We start from the raw sequence: 16,550 nt of genomic DNA on the forward strand, positions 1-16,550 counted from the left end.
GAAAGCTAACATAAGTGAAAGTTATTTCCAAAAAAGTACAGGGCCCGGTTCTCTAGAAATAATCATCCCACTCTAGTCTTTACTTCTTAGATCACACATGGATTTGGGCTCAGTTCTGGACCTGATCTAGGAGAGGCACTGGAGAACTTGGAAGCATCGAGAAGCTGGTGCTGGGTATACAAAAACTGAGGAATGAGCGGGAGGACTAAGGATGGGTAGCCTGGTCAGGAGAGGACCTGCAAGCTGCTTTCCAGTAGGTCAAGCCCTGTCATGTGAGAGGAGACCCTTCTGCTATCTCTCCAGGTGTTTCCCAGCCTGTACACTCAGGGACTCCTAATGGCTCCAGGCTTGGCATCCACCTTCCCCAGTGCTTCCCACATGGATCTGTGGGGCAAGATGTCACTATATAACACACACACACACACACACACACATGCACAGATGCAGCTAACTGTTTAGGTAAAACTGTACAAACAGGATCCCTTATAGTAGAATGTTTCGGAATCTTCTAATGCTACTATCATTATGAATATTCGAGACAGAGAACTGTGTTCCAAGTTTCCCGATCCCTATTGAATTAAGAACCCTTTCCTGGAATTAGTATCCTTCCACACACCCAAACACCCTGGGAAACCTTGTTCTAAGCTTTTCTCCCTTTCACTCTGTTCAGCACTGATACAGGTGCAGGGGGTTAGGAAACCAAAGATTAAGACACGGTCCCTGCCTTCAAAGACAGCTTCGTCCATAAAAAAGAATGCTTGAAAGCAAGCCTGCACTTAATAACATCGGGGGGGGGCGGGTATTTCATGGAATACGACCACCTCACAGGTTCATGTGCATTCATCTGGTATCCCACAAAGTAACATGGCATCATCCATATTTTATGAAGTAGGACAAGGCTAAGCAGTGGCCTTGTATTCTCTGTCCAAAGACACAGAACGCTGGGAAACCATCGAGTCTTCTTTGTGGACACTGTTCAGTTCCAAGACTCATCCATCTTTCTTACATCCTCCAATTCTATCAAGTCAATTCATTACCAAGGAGCACTACCACTCCCTCTAGGATGTTCCATTTCTTAGAGCTTTGTATATACGTGTTTTAAATTTACCAGCTCATTCTACCCACCCTACCCCAGGACTTGCAGGAAATGAAATAAAATCAGTATTCAAACTGCTATTCAAAACAGTATTCAAATCAGTATTTAACCTGGTATGAACTGCAACTCAGTTGCAAGGCTTACAGAAGGCTAAATTTCAATCTTTGCTTTGCTTTGGTACTAAAGGACCAAGATCAGTCCTTTTATTTCAAAATATTGGGTAAAAATACTAAGAGGAGAAGAAATATGGCCAGTGATGTACCTTGCAACCTGGCTGGAGACTAACACATGGATAAGGGCCACATGCCTGAATGGAGGGTTAGAAAGGTGAGAAACTGACATGGGTAGGATGAGGCAGTAGAGAAGGTCATGGAAGTAGGACTTCCGGTCAGCATTTGGACAGGCAGAGAGGAGGAGGAAGAGCACAGTAAGTAGGGTCTAAGGGTCCTGAAAGGTCCCCCAGCCTACCACGTTCCCCTCCCTCATCACGCTAACCATTTTTGCAGACCTCCTCATGGACAAGGACATGGTTCTCATCTCTTGATTACCTAGCAACTTCCTTCCACCCTAATGGCCTCCTTCCATTTAACCTTAATGAATCAAAACTTGTTGCTACAGCAAACTTGGGCCGGTTCAAGAGAAAGATTTAATGCTGTGCGGCAACTTCCTTTTAAATAAAAACGAAAAACTGACTTGTTCCACCATATTTCTTCCCCAGAAAGGAAAACATTTATAAAGGTTTCCTTGGCCACGGAGGGAAGAAACACATGTTTATCACTCTGTTTAATCTCTACGGTCTCAGGGACGATGCCGCCGAGGGGGCCCCCCAAACTTCCTGTCTCGGTGGATCTGATCCTCTGGAAGTAAAATTAGCCCTCCTCGGCTAAGCACGCTCATGGCTTTTCAAATGTGTACACTTCACCAGGGTTGTTATAAATAGACTGCGTTTTGATTTAGGACACATCAGCCACTGGTGCTATTTCGGTCCCGTCTTAGCAGTCAGAGCGTCCCCGCCAGTCGTGTTTACAGGAAAGGGCACGGTAGCACAGGGCCATGCACTCACCAGTCCCGAAGCTCTCCTCCCCACAGAGGGACAGTTTGCTCGCATCCATCAAATTCCCGAAAAACTTCCAGCCCGTTGGGGTCTCATACAAAGCGATCTTTGTAGCATTAGCCACCCTTCAAAGGCATGAAATCAAAGTTACATCACAGCAGGACTGTTAGCTTAGCCACGTGGGGGGGGCACTGGCAACCGTTATTGTAATCAAGGGTCCCATTTAGCACGGCTCGGAGGTACACATAATTCTAAGATGGATGGAAAATCGTAGGAGAAAACTTGTGCACAATGGGCTATTATACGTGGAGTCGGAGGAGGGGGTAAAAGAGGAAGAAGGAAGAATTAATTCAGGTCACTGAGGTTAATATCTTAGAAGGAGCGACAGTAGCAAAATGTGCAAGGCTGTTTCTGAGGCTCTTTCCACCCAACGTGTTTTGGACACAGACTGGCTATCAGCATTCCATAAAGAACAAAGGAAGGATGTTTTGATGCACTTCATGTCACAGACTCATGGATTATTGGGCTTAGGAGGGCACCATTTTACAGAAGAGGAAACAGGGTCTAGGATGGTAGGTGACCAGCCTAAGGTCCGCAGAGCCAGGATGAGCAAAAGCCTGCTATCTAGCCGCCCGGTCAATGCTCTTTTTGTTTCACTAGAAGCCCAGAAAGGACAGTGTCCTGTGGGTCTCCCATTTGTACCAACTCCCCCACGCTGCTCCTTGGTCCCCTGTCCTCTCCAACACATCTTCTACTCCTTCCTATGTATCTGTAGACTATTTAGAACCTTACAGGCCTTTTTTTTTTTTTTAAGGTCCCTTTCCCTCTGAAAAGGAAGACGAATCTACATTTCATTTGCTGTTTTTAACGTAATGCCTTCCAGAAAGCTGACCTTATCGCTAGCAGAGCAATGTCACATTTAGACTCTAACATCTGAAGAAAATTAAATCTATACGCTTGAAAGCTGAAAATAAAATAAACTTTTACCTGGGTAATGAGTTATTTCCATTGTGATTCTATATGTGCATTATCAATTTTTCCAAAAACTAGAATTAAACTGCTCTTGGATGACACGGAAGTTATTTCCGGGCCTGCTAGGTCTAATTACAACAGCTTAGCCAAAACCAGCTCACAACTTCAGCTGCAGGGTATGGACCCAGAAGCACAGGGTTCTAATTCTCGCTTTGACTTAGCTGTGGGGTCTTCAACAAGACGACTAGCCTCTCTGACCTTTGGTGTCCTCTTCTTTAGGATGAGGATTGCTGTGACAATCAATTAAGACTATAAACCACTCTATGAATATTATCATCAACTTCTTCTTAGCAGAAGGGAAGTTAGCACTGATTGTGTTAACACATATCCCTCCTCTCCCCCACAGTAGGAGACTACTACATGGCCCACTTGGGCCGATGAGGAGCAAAGGTGCTGGGTTCAAATTCTGACTCAGCCATTTACTAGCTAGGTGACCTTGGGCAAGTTACTTAACTTCTTTGGCCTTTTGTTTTCCCACCTCTAAGTGGAGTTATAGATAGCATTGACCTCCAAAGGTTGGTTTGAGAATTAAATGACTTAAAACATATGGCAATGCTCAATAAATATCAGTTATTCCTAGAAGAACCTTGATATATCCATTCGGCTTTCTTCTTTGACCTTGACCTTTTATTCATTCACTCATTCCTTATCCATTCATTCACCAAACATTTACTGGGCAACTAATATGTTCTAAGTAGCATTCTCCTTGGTCCTCATTTACTATGTATTACTTGTATTTTTTTAATTGTTTTAGATGTGGTCTCACAAATCACCTTAGTCTTTGTAAATGAGGGGTTATATAACAAATAAATAAATAAGCTAATCTGAGATACTAAGTGTTTATTACACCGGGTCCTTTCTCATAAAAACTGAATATAATTTTCCTTAACTATTTGAGCTTTTTGTTTATTTGGATTTTGGAGAAATGAACATTTACTGTGTTTGTGTATGGACGGGCACCCAGCAAGGGATGGACGTGGAATGCTTCTTCAGAAGTTCTCTGACATACTGACCCTCCTTCGAACTGCTCTTTCATTCAAACTCTGTGCACACCTGCTAAAGGAGGGGGGTGGTTCTCCAGAGTGATGTCTTCAGTACAGTGGGGCTGCCATCCACTCATTTCTTCAGTAACATTCAACTGTTCTTTTTTTAAAAAGGGTGTGTGTGTGTGTGTGTGTGTGTGTGTGTGTGTGTCCTACTGTGTGCCAGGCACACCATGGCATACACTTTAGTGAATAAGACAGTCTTTTCTCTGTAGAAGTTTACAGTGTAGCAGGACAGACAGGTAAGCAAACAGAGAGGGGACATCTAATCCAGAAAAAAACCCACACCTTCCCTCATAAACACTTATATGTGGAAGAGAAACAACAAAACAAACAAACAAACAGACTCTTGCATAGCGAGAACAAACTGGCGGTTGCCAGAGGGGAGGTGGGTGGGGGAATGTTGAAACAGGTGACCGGGATTAAGGTTTACAAGTCCCAGAAGTGCAGAGCACAGCATAGGGACTACAGTCAGTAATACTGCAATAACGTCGTATGGGGACCAGCGGGGACCCCACTTACTGAGGTGAGCACTAATACACAGAATTGCCAAATCAATATGGTGTGGGCCTGACACTAATAAAACACTATACATTAATTCTACTTCAATAAACAATGTTTAAAAAAAAAAAAAACAATGTTTGACTAAATAAACAGTTAGCACACATTATGCCTCAGATGCCCAAGCTGCAGGCGGGAGCAAGAGTGTTCTGGATACAGAGAAGAGCCCGATGAGGGCCACGGGAATGAAGACCTACCGGTCCAGGGCCCCACTGGTGGGCATGCTGCGGGCAAAGCCTCGGACACCGGTTTGCTGGAAATACGGAATGCTGAAGATGTTGGCAGCAATGACAGCCACGGAGTCCGAAGGGTTCACAAAGAACCCATGCTTGCCCAGAATCATGTTTCGATCCTTTGGGAGAAGGGGGATTCAAAGGAAGAGCTTTTAATCAAACTGTTAAACAAACAAACACACACCACCACCAACAAAAAACTATCTTACATGGAGGGGTATCAAAATTTTAAATTCTCAAATTTAAAACTGGTACCTTTATTCATACTGGGTTCTAAGCACTGAACTTTGTTTCTAATGGTTCTGCATAGTACACTGCTACACCGAAGGCACCCCCATGCCAAAAAAACAGAAACTGTTTTTAATTAAAGTGCAAGCACAAACTCCTTCTGAACCAGAATCTCTGCTCCTCCTCCAGAGGCCGGCTGACTTGAACTTCCCAGACCTTTTCCAAACTCTGGAATCAATCACCTCTCTCCCAAAGGAGAGAAGAGATCGACATAAGAAAAGGAAACAATGACGTTCACATAGTTTGGTGGGTCTACTAGGCATCTTTCGAGGAATAAAGCAGATTTCTTCAAGAAAGGGCTCCTAAATCACGGCCTCTCCATCTGATGCAGGGCCCACCAAAACACACTGCCAACTTCACTGCTTCCTCGGTGCCTGGTGTAAGGAAGTACTCGAGTAACACTGTGTATGGAGGAAAAAACTCCCATCATGCCCTGCTTCAGAAAGGGGCGCTGCAAAATAATGTCTTGGAGGACCTTTTAATTGTCCAAAATTTTGATATGGGAAATTTTATGTTTTTTCGGAAATAATGGATTCTGGCTGAATTTAAGAAGAAGAGCAATAAAAATATATTTTTGTCTAAGTAAAACGTGTAGTACCAACGTGTAGTACCAACGAAAATACATTTCTTCCCTGTCTGTTATATAGTCACCAATGTAAATAAAACAGCCTGTTTATTAAAAATACTAAGTGTAGAGAAGGAATAAAAGGTTAATTCTCTCATTATAGTTTTATTATTCAGCTAATGCAAATGACAAATGGGTATATTACAAGGCCAAAATCGTTTAAAGGGTTGAATAAACCTAGGATGGATTTCTAGAACCTGACCAGCTCATGAAGCACCAGCCGTTATACCATAACTGCACCCTGATCACCCTGCCACTCTTAGGAAACAGAAATATCTAAAACCAAATTCATGGGTCCCATTTCAAGGACTCATTCCTGTTCAAGAGGGTCCTCTAATAACTTAGCCCTGACCCCAGTGAGGACTCCTCGACAGTCACTCACTCACAAAGCCCACAGGGCCTGACGGAAGCAGCCTGCTTCTCCCTGCTTTGTAGGACCAGGCCTGGCCCACATCAGAGTTCACGGAAACACCCTTGTACCCACCCCATCTCCATCAAAGGCAGCCCCGAAGTCGTGCTCTCCTGTTTTCATGGTCTCTACCAGGTCAGCGGCATAGGTGAGGTTGGGGTCAGGGTGGTGACCTCCGAAGTCCTCCAGAGGGACACAGTTAACTGCTGAGTTGGCGGGGGCACCCAGTTCTTCGCAGAGGATCTTCTTCACGTATGGTCCCACAACTACGTAAAATGTGAAATGAAGAATCAGAAACTATGATTTGTTAAAGCATGTCAGGATCAGGGGAGGAGGTGGAGGCATTCTAAGGAGAATGGCGGGAAGGGCAATGAGAACATAAAGCCTACATTCAGGGGCCAGCAGAGATAAGTCTGACTGGGATGGAAGGTTTTGCCAAAAGGAATAATGAGGGGTTCGACTAGAAAAGGTGGGGCTAGTTGATGAAGGAAAGGAAAATGGGGGAAGGCAGGGGAGTTAGTGTTTATGAAGCCCCTACTACACACCTTGCCAGGGGCTTCACAACCATTTTCTCACTCCTCCAAAAAAAAAAAAAAAAAAAAGAGCTCACAACATAGTAGAGCTTAGTGCTTAAGAGCTTGGACTCTGGAATCAGTGTCTGGGTTCAAATCCCAGCTCGGTTAACCATGGGCTGTGTAACTATGGCTCCAGCTACCCTATCTGCAAAATGAGGATAATAATGGTGGCTACCTAACAGAGCTGGTGTGAGGATTCGACAAGTTAATAGATAGGAAGCCCTGATAACAGCACCTGGCACATATGTTATAAATATCTGCATTATGATTATCACCTCTACTTTATAGGTCAGAACACTGGTCTGAGATGAAGCCATTTGCCCAAATTTACATATCTAGTGGGAGAGGGAGCTGGGATTCAGAGCCCTAATCCTCCTACTATATCCGGTTATCAGACAAACTGGTTAAAAATAGAAACAAACAAAAAGTAAGAACTATCAGCAAGAGGAAAAACCAGTCACATACTTTTATGGTGACATTTTGTACAACTACCAAGAACATTCATCTCTCTAAATGCTGAGAATGTGTTTTCATCAAGGAAGGTACAGACACCAATGTAGGCCACAGAAGTTGGAAGAGGATAGAAGATGTTTCTCCAGTTAGGGGTCACATTAAGGAGGCTATGGACACACCACAGAATAAGGTCAAGGCAACCAGGGCTGTGAAGGATATAGAAACTGAGGCATTAGAGGAACCCCTGAAAGACCTGGAGAACAAAGTGTACTTCATGACCAGCTTCCTCTACCCCACACCCCAACACAAACCCATTCTTTTTAATTTTTTTATTTCTAGTTTTTATTTAAAATCTAGTTAATTAACATATAAAGCCCATTCTTAAGCCATTCTCCTCACTTCCCTAACATAACATCTCTTAAGCCTTCGTGGCTTTGTTCCAGCCATTGCATCAGCTGGAAATGACCACCCTAGATCTTTCTCTCATAATAACTAAGTGGGTTGCCAACTTCTTCCAGGAAACCTCTCTTGATACTGCTAGTCAAGCTATGCCTTCTTCCATACCCCAAAAGGAATACTAGAAATTCTATCTACCCCTCATTTTGTTAGCAGTTTTTGACCCATCCCATCTCCCCAAGTCCCTGCCTACCCCCAATCACACATGTAGTAGGTACCCAATACATACCAGGTGAATGGTGTGAAATGACAGAATGGCTATTATCGTAGTAAGGAAGTAGACGCATTCTGTGGGACTCCAGAGGCAACTTAGGACTCAAAGGTGAGGTTCAGGGATGGCAGATATCAGCCACCAGAAGGTTTTCTAACTGTGGTTTCACAGTGTAACAGGAGGCCCTAACGGCACATGGAAAAGGTTCAATCCCAGACAGAAAGTGTTCCCAACAAGGCACACAGCTGGACTCTAAAACCAGGGAGACTCTTTCCTCCTCAAAGATTCGAAAATTCTAAATTTATTACAAAACAAATAAATAACCTCCGTGCTCAGGAATTCCCGTATTTCTCCATGTGAGAAAGCCTCACGGTTCTAGTCCACGATGGTGGCTGCTATCTCTGCTGACCGGGCCACACACCCACAGAGGAAGAAGAGGGAGAGACACCCAACTGCTATTCCTGAATTTAATCCTCAGCTTGCTCTTGTAAGCTCTGCTCTTCTAAGAAAAGGCACATGTGGGGGCAGCTGAATGGGGTATGGGATTCAGAACATGTTGACGTCTTCTAGCAAATGACTCCCCCCCCCTTGGAAGAGATGGGGGCGTTTGGGAAGAATGTAAGGTATCTTCTGAGGGGGAGGAAGCACCCACAAAAAGTTGCTTAATGTGGAAACTCTGACCTTTGCACTACCTTGCCACAAGGAATGTCTCTACCATTTTTTGGCTGTATACAATTAGATCTTTATCTATGTGAATGACACTCTGATATGGTTGCAAACTCACTATTTAAAAACCGTGAAGCAAAGAGTCTTGAGAAAAGGCTTGTTAAAGCATCATAGTACCCAAGGTAGAGAGCAGCTTGCTGTCTCTGAGAGGAGGCAAGGGAAGAGACATGGCTCCATACCTCCATGCATGGCATCAATACGGATCTTCAGTCGGTTTGGACCAGAAAGCAGTTCTTTCAGTGCATTGAAATCAAAGATGTTCCTCAGCATGGTAGCATAAGCTTCCACGGAATCCACAATTTCCACTGTGAGAACAAGCAACGTTAAAAGATGGGGGAACTAAACACATTAAGAAATATTACCCTCAGGCCGCCTGGGTGGCTCAGTCAGTTAAGCATCTGACTCCTGAGTTCAGCTCAGGTCATCATCTCAAGGGTCGTGAGATCAAGCCACATGTCAGGCTCTGTGCTGAGCTGAGCATGGAGACTGCTTAGGATTCTCTCTCTCTCTCCTTCTGCCCCTCCCACCTCCTTCAAAAAATTTTTCTTAAAGAAATATTATCTTCTGAAATGATTACATTGCTGTAAACCCACAATAGCTTTAAATACTTTAAAAGGATAATTATCAAGCCCATCCGGCATGCCCAGGCTGTTACACAATCTCTTATTCAATACTAACAATATTCCTGACAGGAAATGTTCTTAGTCCTATTCTGTAGACAAGAAAGCTTCAAGCCTGAAAGGGTAAGTAACTTGCCCAAACAGCTGGGATGGGGCACACGTGGGATTTTTTTTTTTCTCCCAAGATTTTTAGTTATTTATTTGACAGACAGAGATCACAAGTAGGCAGAGAGGCAGGCAGAGAGAGAGGAAGGGAAGCAGGCTCCCCGCTGAGCAGAGAGCCCGATGCGGGACTTGATCCCAGGACCCTGGGATGATGACCTGAGCTGAAGGCAGAGGCTTTAACCCACTGAGCCACCCAGGTGCCCCACACATGGGACTTTTGACACAGGTTTGCCTAACTGTAAATTCAGCTACATGGCCACACTCCCTCCTTGCCTAGCATCCTAAGAAGCACATTTTGATGATATAAGTAACAGGAAATGCAATGCCCACTTTCCTTTCCTTTTTCTAGGCCCACTACCGTGGAACTTAATGGTAAAAAGCAGGGAAAAAAATTTTTAATAAACCACTTCCCACACGTACCACTAAAGAGATAAAACAAATATAAAAACTTAGTATTGTTCTTGTTGGATGTGCGGGGTTCTGAACATTTTTGAAACATTAAGAGTTTAAGAAATTTACTCTACTGGTGTTTTCTAAACCCTAAGCATGTCTTCACGATGTGCCAAGGTGCAAGGTTATCTTCGTTAGGATGAAACCGCGACCTCTCGATGGGTAGGTTCCAACAAAAATGCATTCCATCAAATTGCAATCCAGAGGAAAGTGTGCACATTAGCACAGCCAAAATGCAAGTCGCCTTACTAACTACCTCATTCTTTTTATGCTAATATGAACAATGTTATAAACACTGACTCCATCAATTACTGCTAATACCTTGGCATTGAACCACAAAATCTACCACAACTGCCTGTGTGGGGAGTTTCATTTAGCCCCCAAAATGGCTGACTTGGATTTTACTAAATATCAGGGCAGGAAAAATAAAGAATCCAAGCCCAGGCTTTGGGATCATTCACACCTGAGTCTAAATCTGGTTCACCACTCACTGACTGTGGGATCTTGAGCTTGTCATGTAAGCTCTCTCAACCTTTGTTTCCTCATCTGGAAAAACTGAATACAGATAGTGCTGCCCTCACAGGGCTCTGTCAGAATAAAGTGGGATAATGCATGTTATGAGCTTGGCATATAATGAACGCTCAATAAAAGTTAGCTTTGAATGTAATCCTACAGGTCTTCTAGTCAAGGCTATTCATTTTATAGGTATGGAAGCCAAGGCCTAGAAAATTGGAAATGATTTATCCAAAGTCACAGGGCTGATTCCTGGCAGGGCCCCGAGAGTCCAGGTCTCTGGATTCCCAGACTCAACTCCAGACCTGCTAATTAAGGCATGCAAAGGTTAGTGACCACGATCTTTCCAAAACTGAAGACTCATTGTCTTAAAACCTTGAAAGGCAAACTGAATTCAAGTTGGAATTAAAGAGGGCAGGAGAGGAGGAGAGTCAACGTGCCTGTGAATGGTTTGAACTTGTTTTCCAGGTCAAACTGCTGCTTTCCCAGAACGCCAAGGTCTACTTTCAGGTCAGGGCAAATTGCATATTCTTCAATTGTCTTGCTGATTTGGAAGATTTTATCCGTTATTGCTTCTGGAGCAGGACCTGGAAATCAGACAACGAACTGTGGGTAATTTCGTGGACTGACATGAAAATACAAAGAACACAGAGCTCATCCATTCCCCTTCATGAGCACATGTGCCATTCCATCATTTAGGCAGCAAAGTACCAAAATTTCCTAAAAGAAAATATCACATTAATGGTGATATAGCCTCTCATATTCAGGTACAGCAGAATGAGAATCATTCCACTGTCACCAAAAGGAAACAAAGAGTTCCCTTGCAAAGGATAAGAACCAGAACCCTGGCCTTCCAAGGCCTCGGTCATTAGTTTACCCTAATGAACAGAAACTGACTACCCTCAAAATGACAGCAAACTCACCTCCATTGGAAATATTAAATTTGATTCCAAAATCTCCATTGGGTCCTCCTGGGTTGTGGCTGGCTGTCAAAATGATCCCACCAATGGCTTTGATCTTTCGAATGATGCAGGATACGGCAGGGGTGGAAAGGATTCCATTCTGCCCGATAACCAAGCGACCAATCTAAGAGAAGAAATCCACAACGTGCACCTTAATATCGATAAATCCAGAGCTACTGCCCAGAAATATCAAAACAACAGGCAGATGGACAAAGAAATAGTGCTGAACCAGAAAAGATGTTCTTTAATCAACACCTACGGCTTAGGTTATTATTATTTTATTATGAAGTAGAATGTTACTGTTGAATAATATTATTATTGAAGTAGAATTCGCATTGTAGAACAAAGCCATTCCTTCACAAAGCCATCCCTTCAGATAGTTTTTTGGGACTTTGTAGTTTTAAAATAGTGTGTGGCCTGGGGAAGTGCTCAGGCTCTGGCAAGAAAACACAGAGTATTTGAAACACAGTCTTTCCAGACCAGGTTCATAATTTTCCACTGAAAAGTTGTTAGAAAACCCACATTTTTATCCATTTCAATCATACTTTCAAACCACACTGACAGGAGAAGATGTAAGTTTAGCTGGTTAGAGAAATTCTACCCAGAGAGAAGGCTTTTTGCAAATTAAAAATTTTTTTAAAGTGAAAGGGCAAACTTTATATGAAGAGTTTAGAATCTGCGACTCATAAACTTATCTTTCCGGTCAATCCTGGATTCTGATCGGGTGGTCCCCTCCGAGCAGAACAGACCTACCCATGTCGGGGTGTACCTGGGTTACCTGCTGGGCCTAAGGCAGATGCTGGGGCTTATTATTGGTTAATCCAATCAGAACCACCGACAGGAAAGGACTCCAGGTGGTATTTTGCTGTGTTCTCAACTTCCCTTCCCGGATCTCTCATAGATGCTATCAGCACAACTCCTAAACCTTCCTTCACTAAAACATAATTTATGTTTGTTTCACCGTGACCCAAGTTGGAAAAGAAGGAAGAAGTCCCATCAGTTCCTTGAACATACTTGGAGAAGACCTGATGACTGCATCTAAAGATTTATAAAATGAGGAGTTTGTGCCCTCATTCCATTCTCCCTTCTGAGAGAAGAAAGGGACAGGGGTGTTTTAAACGTTTCCGTTTGTTATTTCCTTCTGCCCCACCCAAGATAAACATGCTTGAAGAAATGACTTGTGGTAGACGATGTGTCTGATGATACCTGGATTCTCTGGGAAAGCTTTTCTGGGACTGTTACCTCTGCCCCCCTACAAGTCACCGAAAGTTTGCCTGCCTCGTCATCAACCCCTCGGCTGCCAACCATCTCCCAGAGAGCAGCTGGTTCATTTCAGTGACCTCTTGGCTCTCACTTGTCCATCTCAGAACAATGTTCGTTAGATCAATACATTTGCTCTGCCTTGCCTCCCTCAGGAAGTGGTGATGACCAGGGTAGGTGGTATAACGAGGCTCCTCTGTAAACTAGAGGGACCAGAAGGCGGTGCGAAATCAACATTAATGATTATCACCGAGCCATACAGTGCTTTCTAAAACCCATCACATGTTCGATTCATTCTCATAACTGCTCCCTAGGACTGCTGTGTAGACGAAGAAGCTGAGGTCCAACGTTATGACGCTGCTCATTCATCCATTCTTGCATTCATCTAAAAGCAATAATAAAGTGTTTATGAAAAGATGGTATAGGAGGCACTGAGATAGATGACAGGGCAAGGTTACGTGGCAAATTAGTAACCATAGCTGGCCACTAACAGCTAACTCAATACAGTGCGAACAGTAACATCTCACCCTTCTAGCAGTTTCTGGGTTCTTATAAGAGCGAAAGTCTATGGTTGAGCAGTTCCATAATTTCGATAGGAGTGGCTTAATTAGAGATGGCAATTTAACCAGCCAGAGTAGTGATGGAGTTATCTGGAAATTATACTTGCACATACTTGCACGTAAGTTATACTGACCTATACTCAGATCTTATATGTATTTGGTCTGGAGAGGGAGACTGGTGAATGAATATTAAGCTGCACCATCCAAGTCATCCCTTATTCTAACATTCTTTAGGGTGAGATCTGCAATGGTCAACCAGTCAGCAATGGTCCAAGAATGAGGGGATTATATTGGGGGTAAGAATAAGAAAGTCAAGAGACAGAAGCAAGGAAAGTCCATGGTTCCTTCTTCCTCTTCAGCCCAATAAGAGGTAACAGCAGATCAAAGTCCCTCCTTCCAGAGGACTCTATCCTATGAATCACCCTTGGGAATATTAATCCTCAACCTGATATTGAGGAGATATTACTCTATTACCCTCCTTCCCTTGACAATATCTGGAGAACTGCAACAGTTCCTGACTCAATCTCCCCTTTCTCTCTCCCACCTGTACCACCCTTATTCTACCCTGGCTGATTCATCCTTCCAACTCAGGACCACCTCGTTCATCCTTTTAAATCATAGTTCTGTGCCTCTCCTCTATGCAAACCTTCCCTGTACTATACGATCCACAAATTCTAATTCAAGCTGTAGACACAAAAGAAAGCAGGGACTCAGATCACTTGTACACCCATGTTCATAGCAGAATTATTCACAATAGCCAGAGGTCCATCAACAGATGAATGCGTAAACAAAATATGGCATATACACACTGTGGAATGTTATTCAGCCATAAATGGGAATGAAATTCTGATACATGCTACAATGTGGATGAACCTTGAAAACATTGCACTAGGTTAAAATAAGCCAGACACATAAGGACAAGTATTGTATGATTCCATTTAAATGACATACACAGAAGAAGGCAAATTCATAGGCAAAAAGTCGAAGAGAGATTGCTGGGGGTGAGGGAGGAGCAATGGCAAGTTATCGTTTAGTGGGTACAGAGTTTCAGATGGGATGAGAAAAAAGTTCTGGAAATGGATAATGGTGATGGTTGTAGAATACTGTGAGTATAATTAATAACACTGAAGTGTGCACTTAAAAATGGCTGACACACTAAGTTTTATGTTACATGTACTTTACTACCAAAAAAAAAAAAAATGTATTTTTAAAAAAGAAAAGTCCTTCCCTGGCCCCCAAGTGTCTACCAACTTTCAGATAATTCCCTCTACCTGGTACTGAAAGCTTCCCCATCAAACAGCCTTTCCTGTCCTTCCTTCTCCCTCCCGCTACTCCTTCCCACATGACACACTACCAGGAAGGATACCTCACGGTTTATGTGCCATTTTATCATCCAACATGACAGGGAGCAAACTTAGTTCTCCTTTTAAAAAACAGGGCCTCGAACTATGAAAAGAACCTAGATGTCCATCAACAGATGAATGGGTAAAGAAGATGTGGTGTGTGTGTGTATATATATGTATACACAAATGGAATACTATCTAGCCATCAAAAAACCAAAATCTTGGCATTTGCAACAACGTGGATAGAATTAGAGGATATTATACTGAGCGAAATAAGTCAATCAGAGAAAGACAATTATCATATGATCTCTCTGATTATGAGGAATTTGAGAGGTAGGGGGAGCTGTGGGGGGTAAGGAAGGAAAAAAAAATGAAACAAGATGGGATCAGTAGGGAGACAAACCATAAGAGACTCTTAATCTCAGGAAACAAACTGAGGGTTGCTGGGTTAGTGGGGGGGGGTTGGAATAGGGTGGCTGGGTTATGGACATTAGGGAGGGTATGCGCTATGGTGAGCGCTGTGAAGTGTGTAAACCTGGTGATTCACAGACCTGTACCCCTGGGGCAAATAATACATTCATTATATGCTAATAAAAAAATTAAAAACAAAAAAAAGGGCCTCATGTTTTCTTATGTTTCACAAAGAAACAAGTTCCATGTTCTTTGCCCTGTTAGTCATACACACATATTCTTATTTCTAAACATATCTCTACATTAAAAGCTCTGGAGACCAAATGAGATATCGCTATTATAAACAGGGGCCCACTAATGTCTTATTTTGTACATTAAAATTTCCTGTACTTCTTAGCTCACAGAAGCATCACATAAAAAAAAAACTTCTTGTAAATGCAGATAGCTCTATGCAAATAAAAACAAAGGGAAATTTCTAACAAAGGCAAATTATATTCTACAGTCCACAAATGCACCAGATAAAAGTGTAATAAAGAGGGAAAAAATAAAATGATCTTCATTTAGCTCACTAGGCTGAAGAGGCTTCCAAGAATCGGCTTAAGGGTGAAATAGATATTGATAGAGGTGGGGAGGAAACAAAACTGTGGCAATAAATCATCTTTCCTTTACATTTCCTCCCTAGAGCTCTGTCCACAGTCAAAGGGATGTTACAGGAGTCAGAACTGAGGATATGTTAGAAAAGGAAGGAATCAAACCATCTAGGAGGTGATAGGTTTTATCAGATTAAAGTGCTTTACAGGTCCACTAAATGTTTTACGTAATTCAGTTTGGTTGCATGACTGCTTTAAATGCAACACTATTTTAAATCAAGAATGCCCTTGAGAGGGCACCTGGGTGGCTCAGTGGGTTAAGCCGCTGCCTTCGGCTCAGGTCATGATCTCAGGGTCCTGGGATCGAGGCCCGCATCGGGCTCTCTGCTCAGCAGGGAGCCTGCTTCCCTCTCTCTCTCTCTCTCTCTCTGCCTGCCTCTCTGCCTACTTGTGATCTATCTCTGTCAAATAAATAAATAAATTCTTAAAAAAAAAAAAAAAAAAAAAGAATGCCCTTGAGAAGATTTGAAAATACTGCTTGGGCTGCCACAGCTCTAACAAATAGGCACTTACCATATTTAGTCAATTATTATCACTTAAATGTATTATTTAGCAAACCTTCAGATCGTAAATCTGAGCAAGTCTATAGGGTCTGCCTGAATTACACATTCCTACCACCTCTTCCAACATCCTTCAGCTCCACACAAAAATGAAATGAAGCCAAATATATCACAGCAAAGGGGACAGTGTACCACATCCACTCAACGATCTAGATATATGCGGAGAAATAATGTTCCTTTCGTTCTTTCTGTAAAGATTAAAAGCATCTTAATACCTTTCCCTTTGCAGCTCTCCTGAAAGGTGAAATTTACAACATGTCACATTTTATCTTAAAAATCTGTATGCTTCATAAT

General features: G+C 42.8%; 1 protein-coding gene across 2 annotated transcripts in view; it reads right to left on the reverse strand.

The window, feature by feature from the left end:
- The window catches only part of PGM1 (phosphoglucomutase 1), a 62,857-nt gene that overhangs the window by 17,572 nt on the left and 28,735 nt on the right, over nt 1-16,550 (reverse strand). For both annotated transcript variants that reach the window (XM_047726303.1, XM_047726302.1), the window contains exons 2-7: nt 11,434-11,596; nt 10,951-11,097; nt 8,942-9,067; nt 6,417-6,607; nt 4,984-5,138; nt 2,160-2,275 (exon numbers count right to left, since the gene is read on the reverse strand). In XM_047726303.1, coding sequence (XP_047582259.1) covers nt 2,160-2,275; nt 4,984-5,138; nt 6,417-6,607; nt 8,942-9,067; nt 10,951-11,097; nt 11,434-11,596 — 898 coding nt within the window. The remainder of the gene's footprint in view (nt 1-2,159; nt 2,276-4,983; nt 5,139-6,416; nt 6,608-8,941; nt 9,068-10,950; nt 11,098-11,433; nt 11,597-16,550) is intronic.

The sequence above is a fragment of the Lutra lutra genome, chromosome 4, assembly GCF_902655055.1.
Source record: "Lutra lutra chromosome 4, mLutLut1.2, whole genome shotgun sequence".
NCBI classification, from domain to species: Eukaryota; Metazoa; Chordata; class Mammalia; order Carnivora; family Mustelidae; genus Lutra; species Lutra lutra.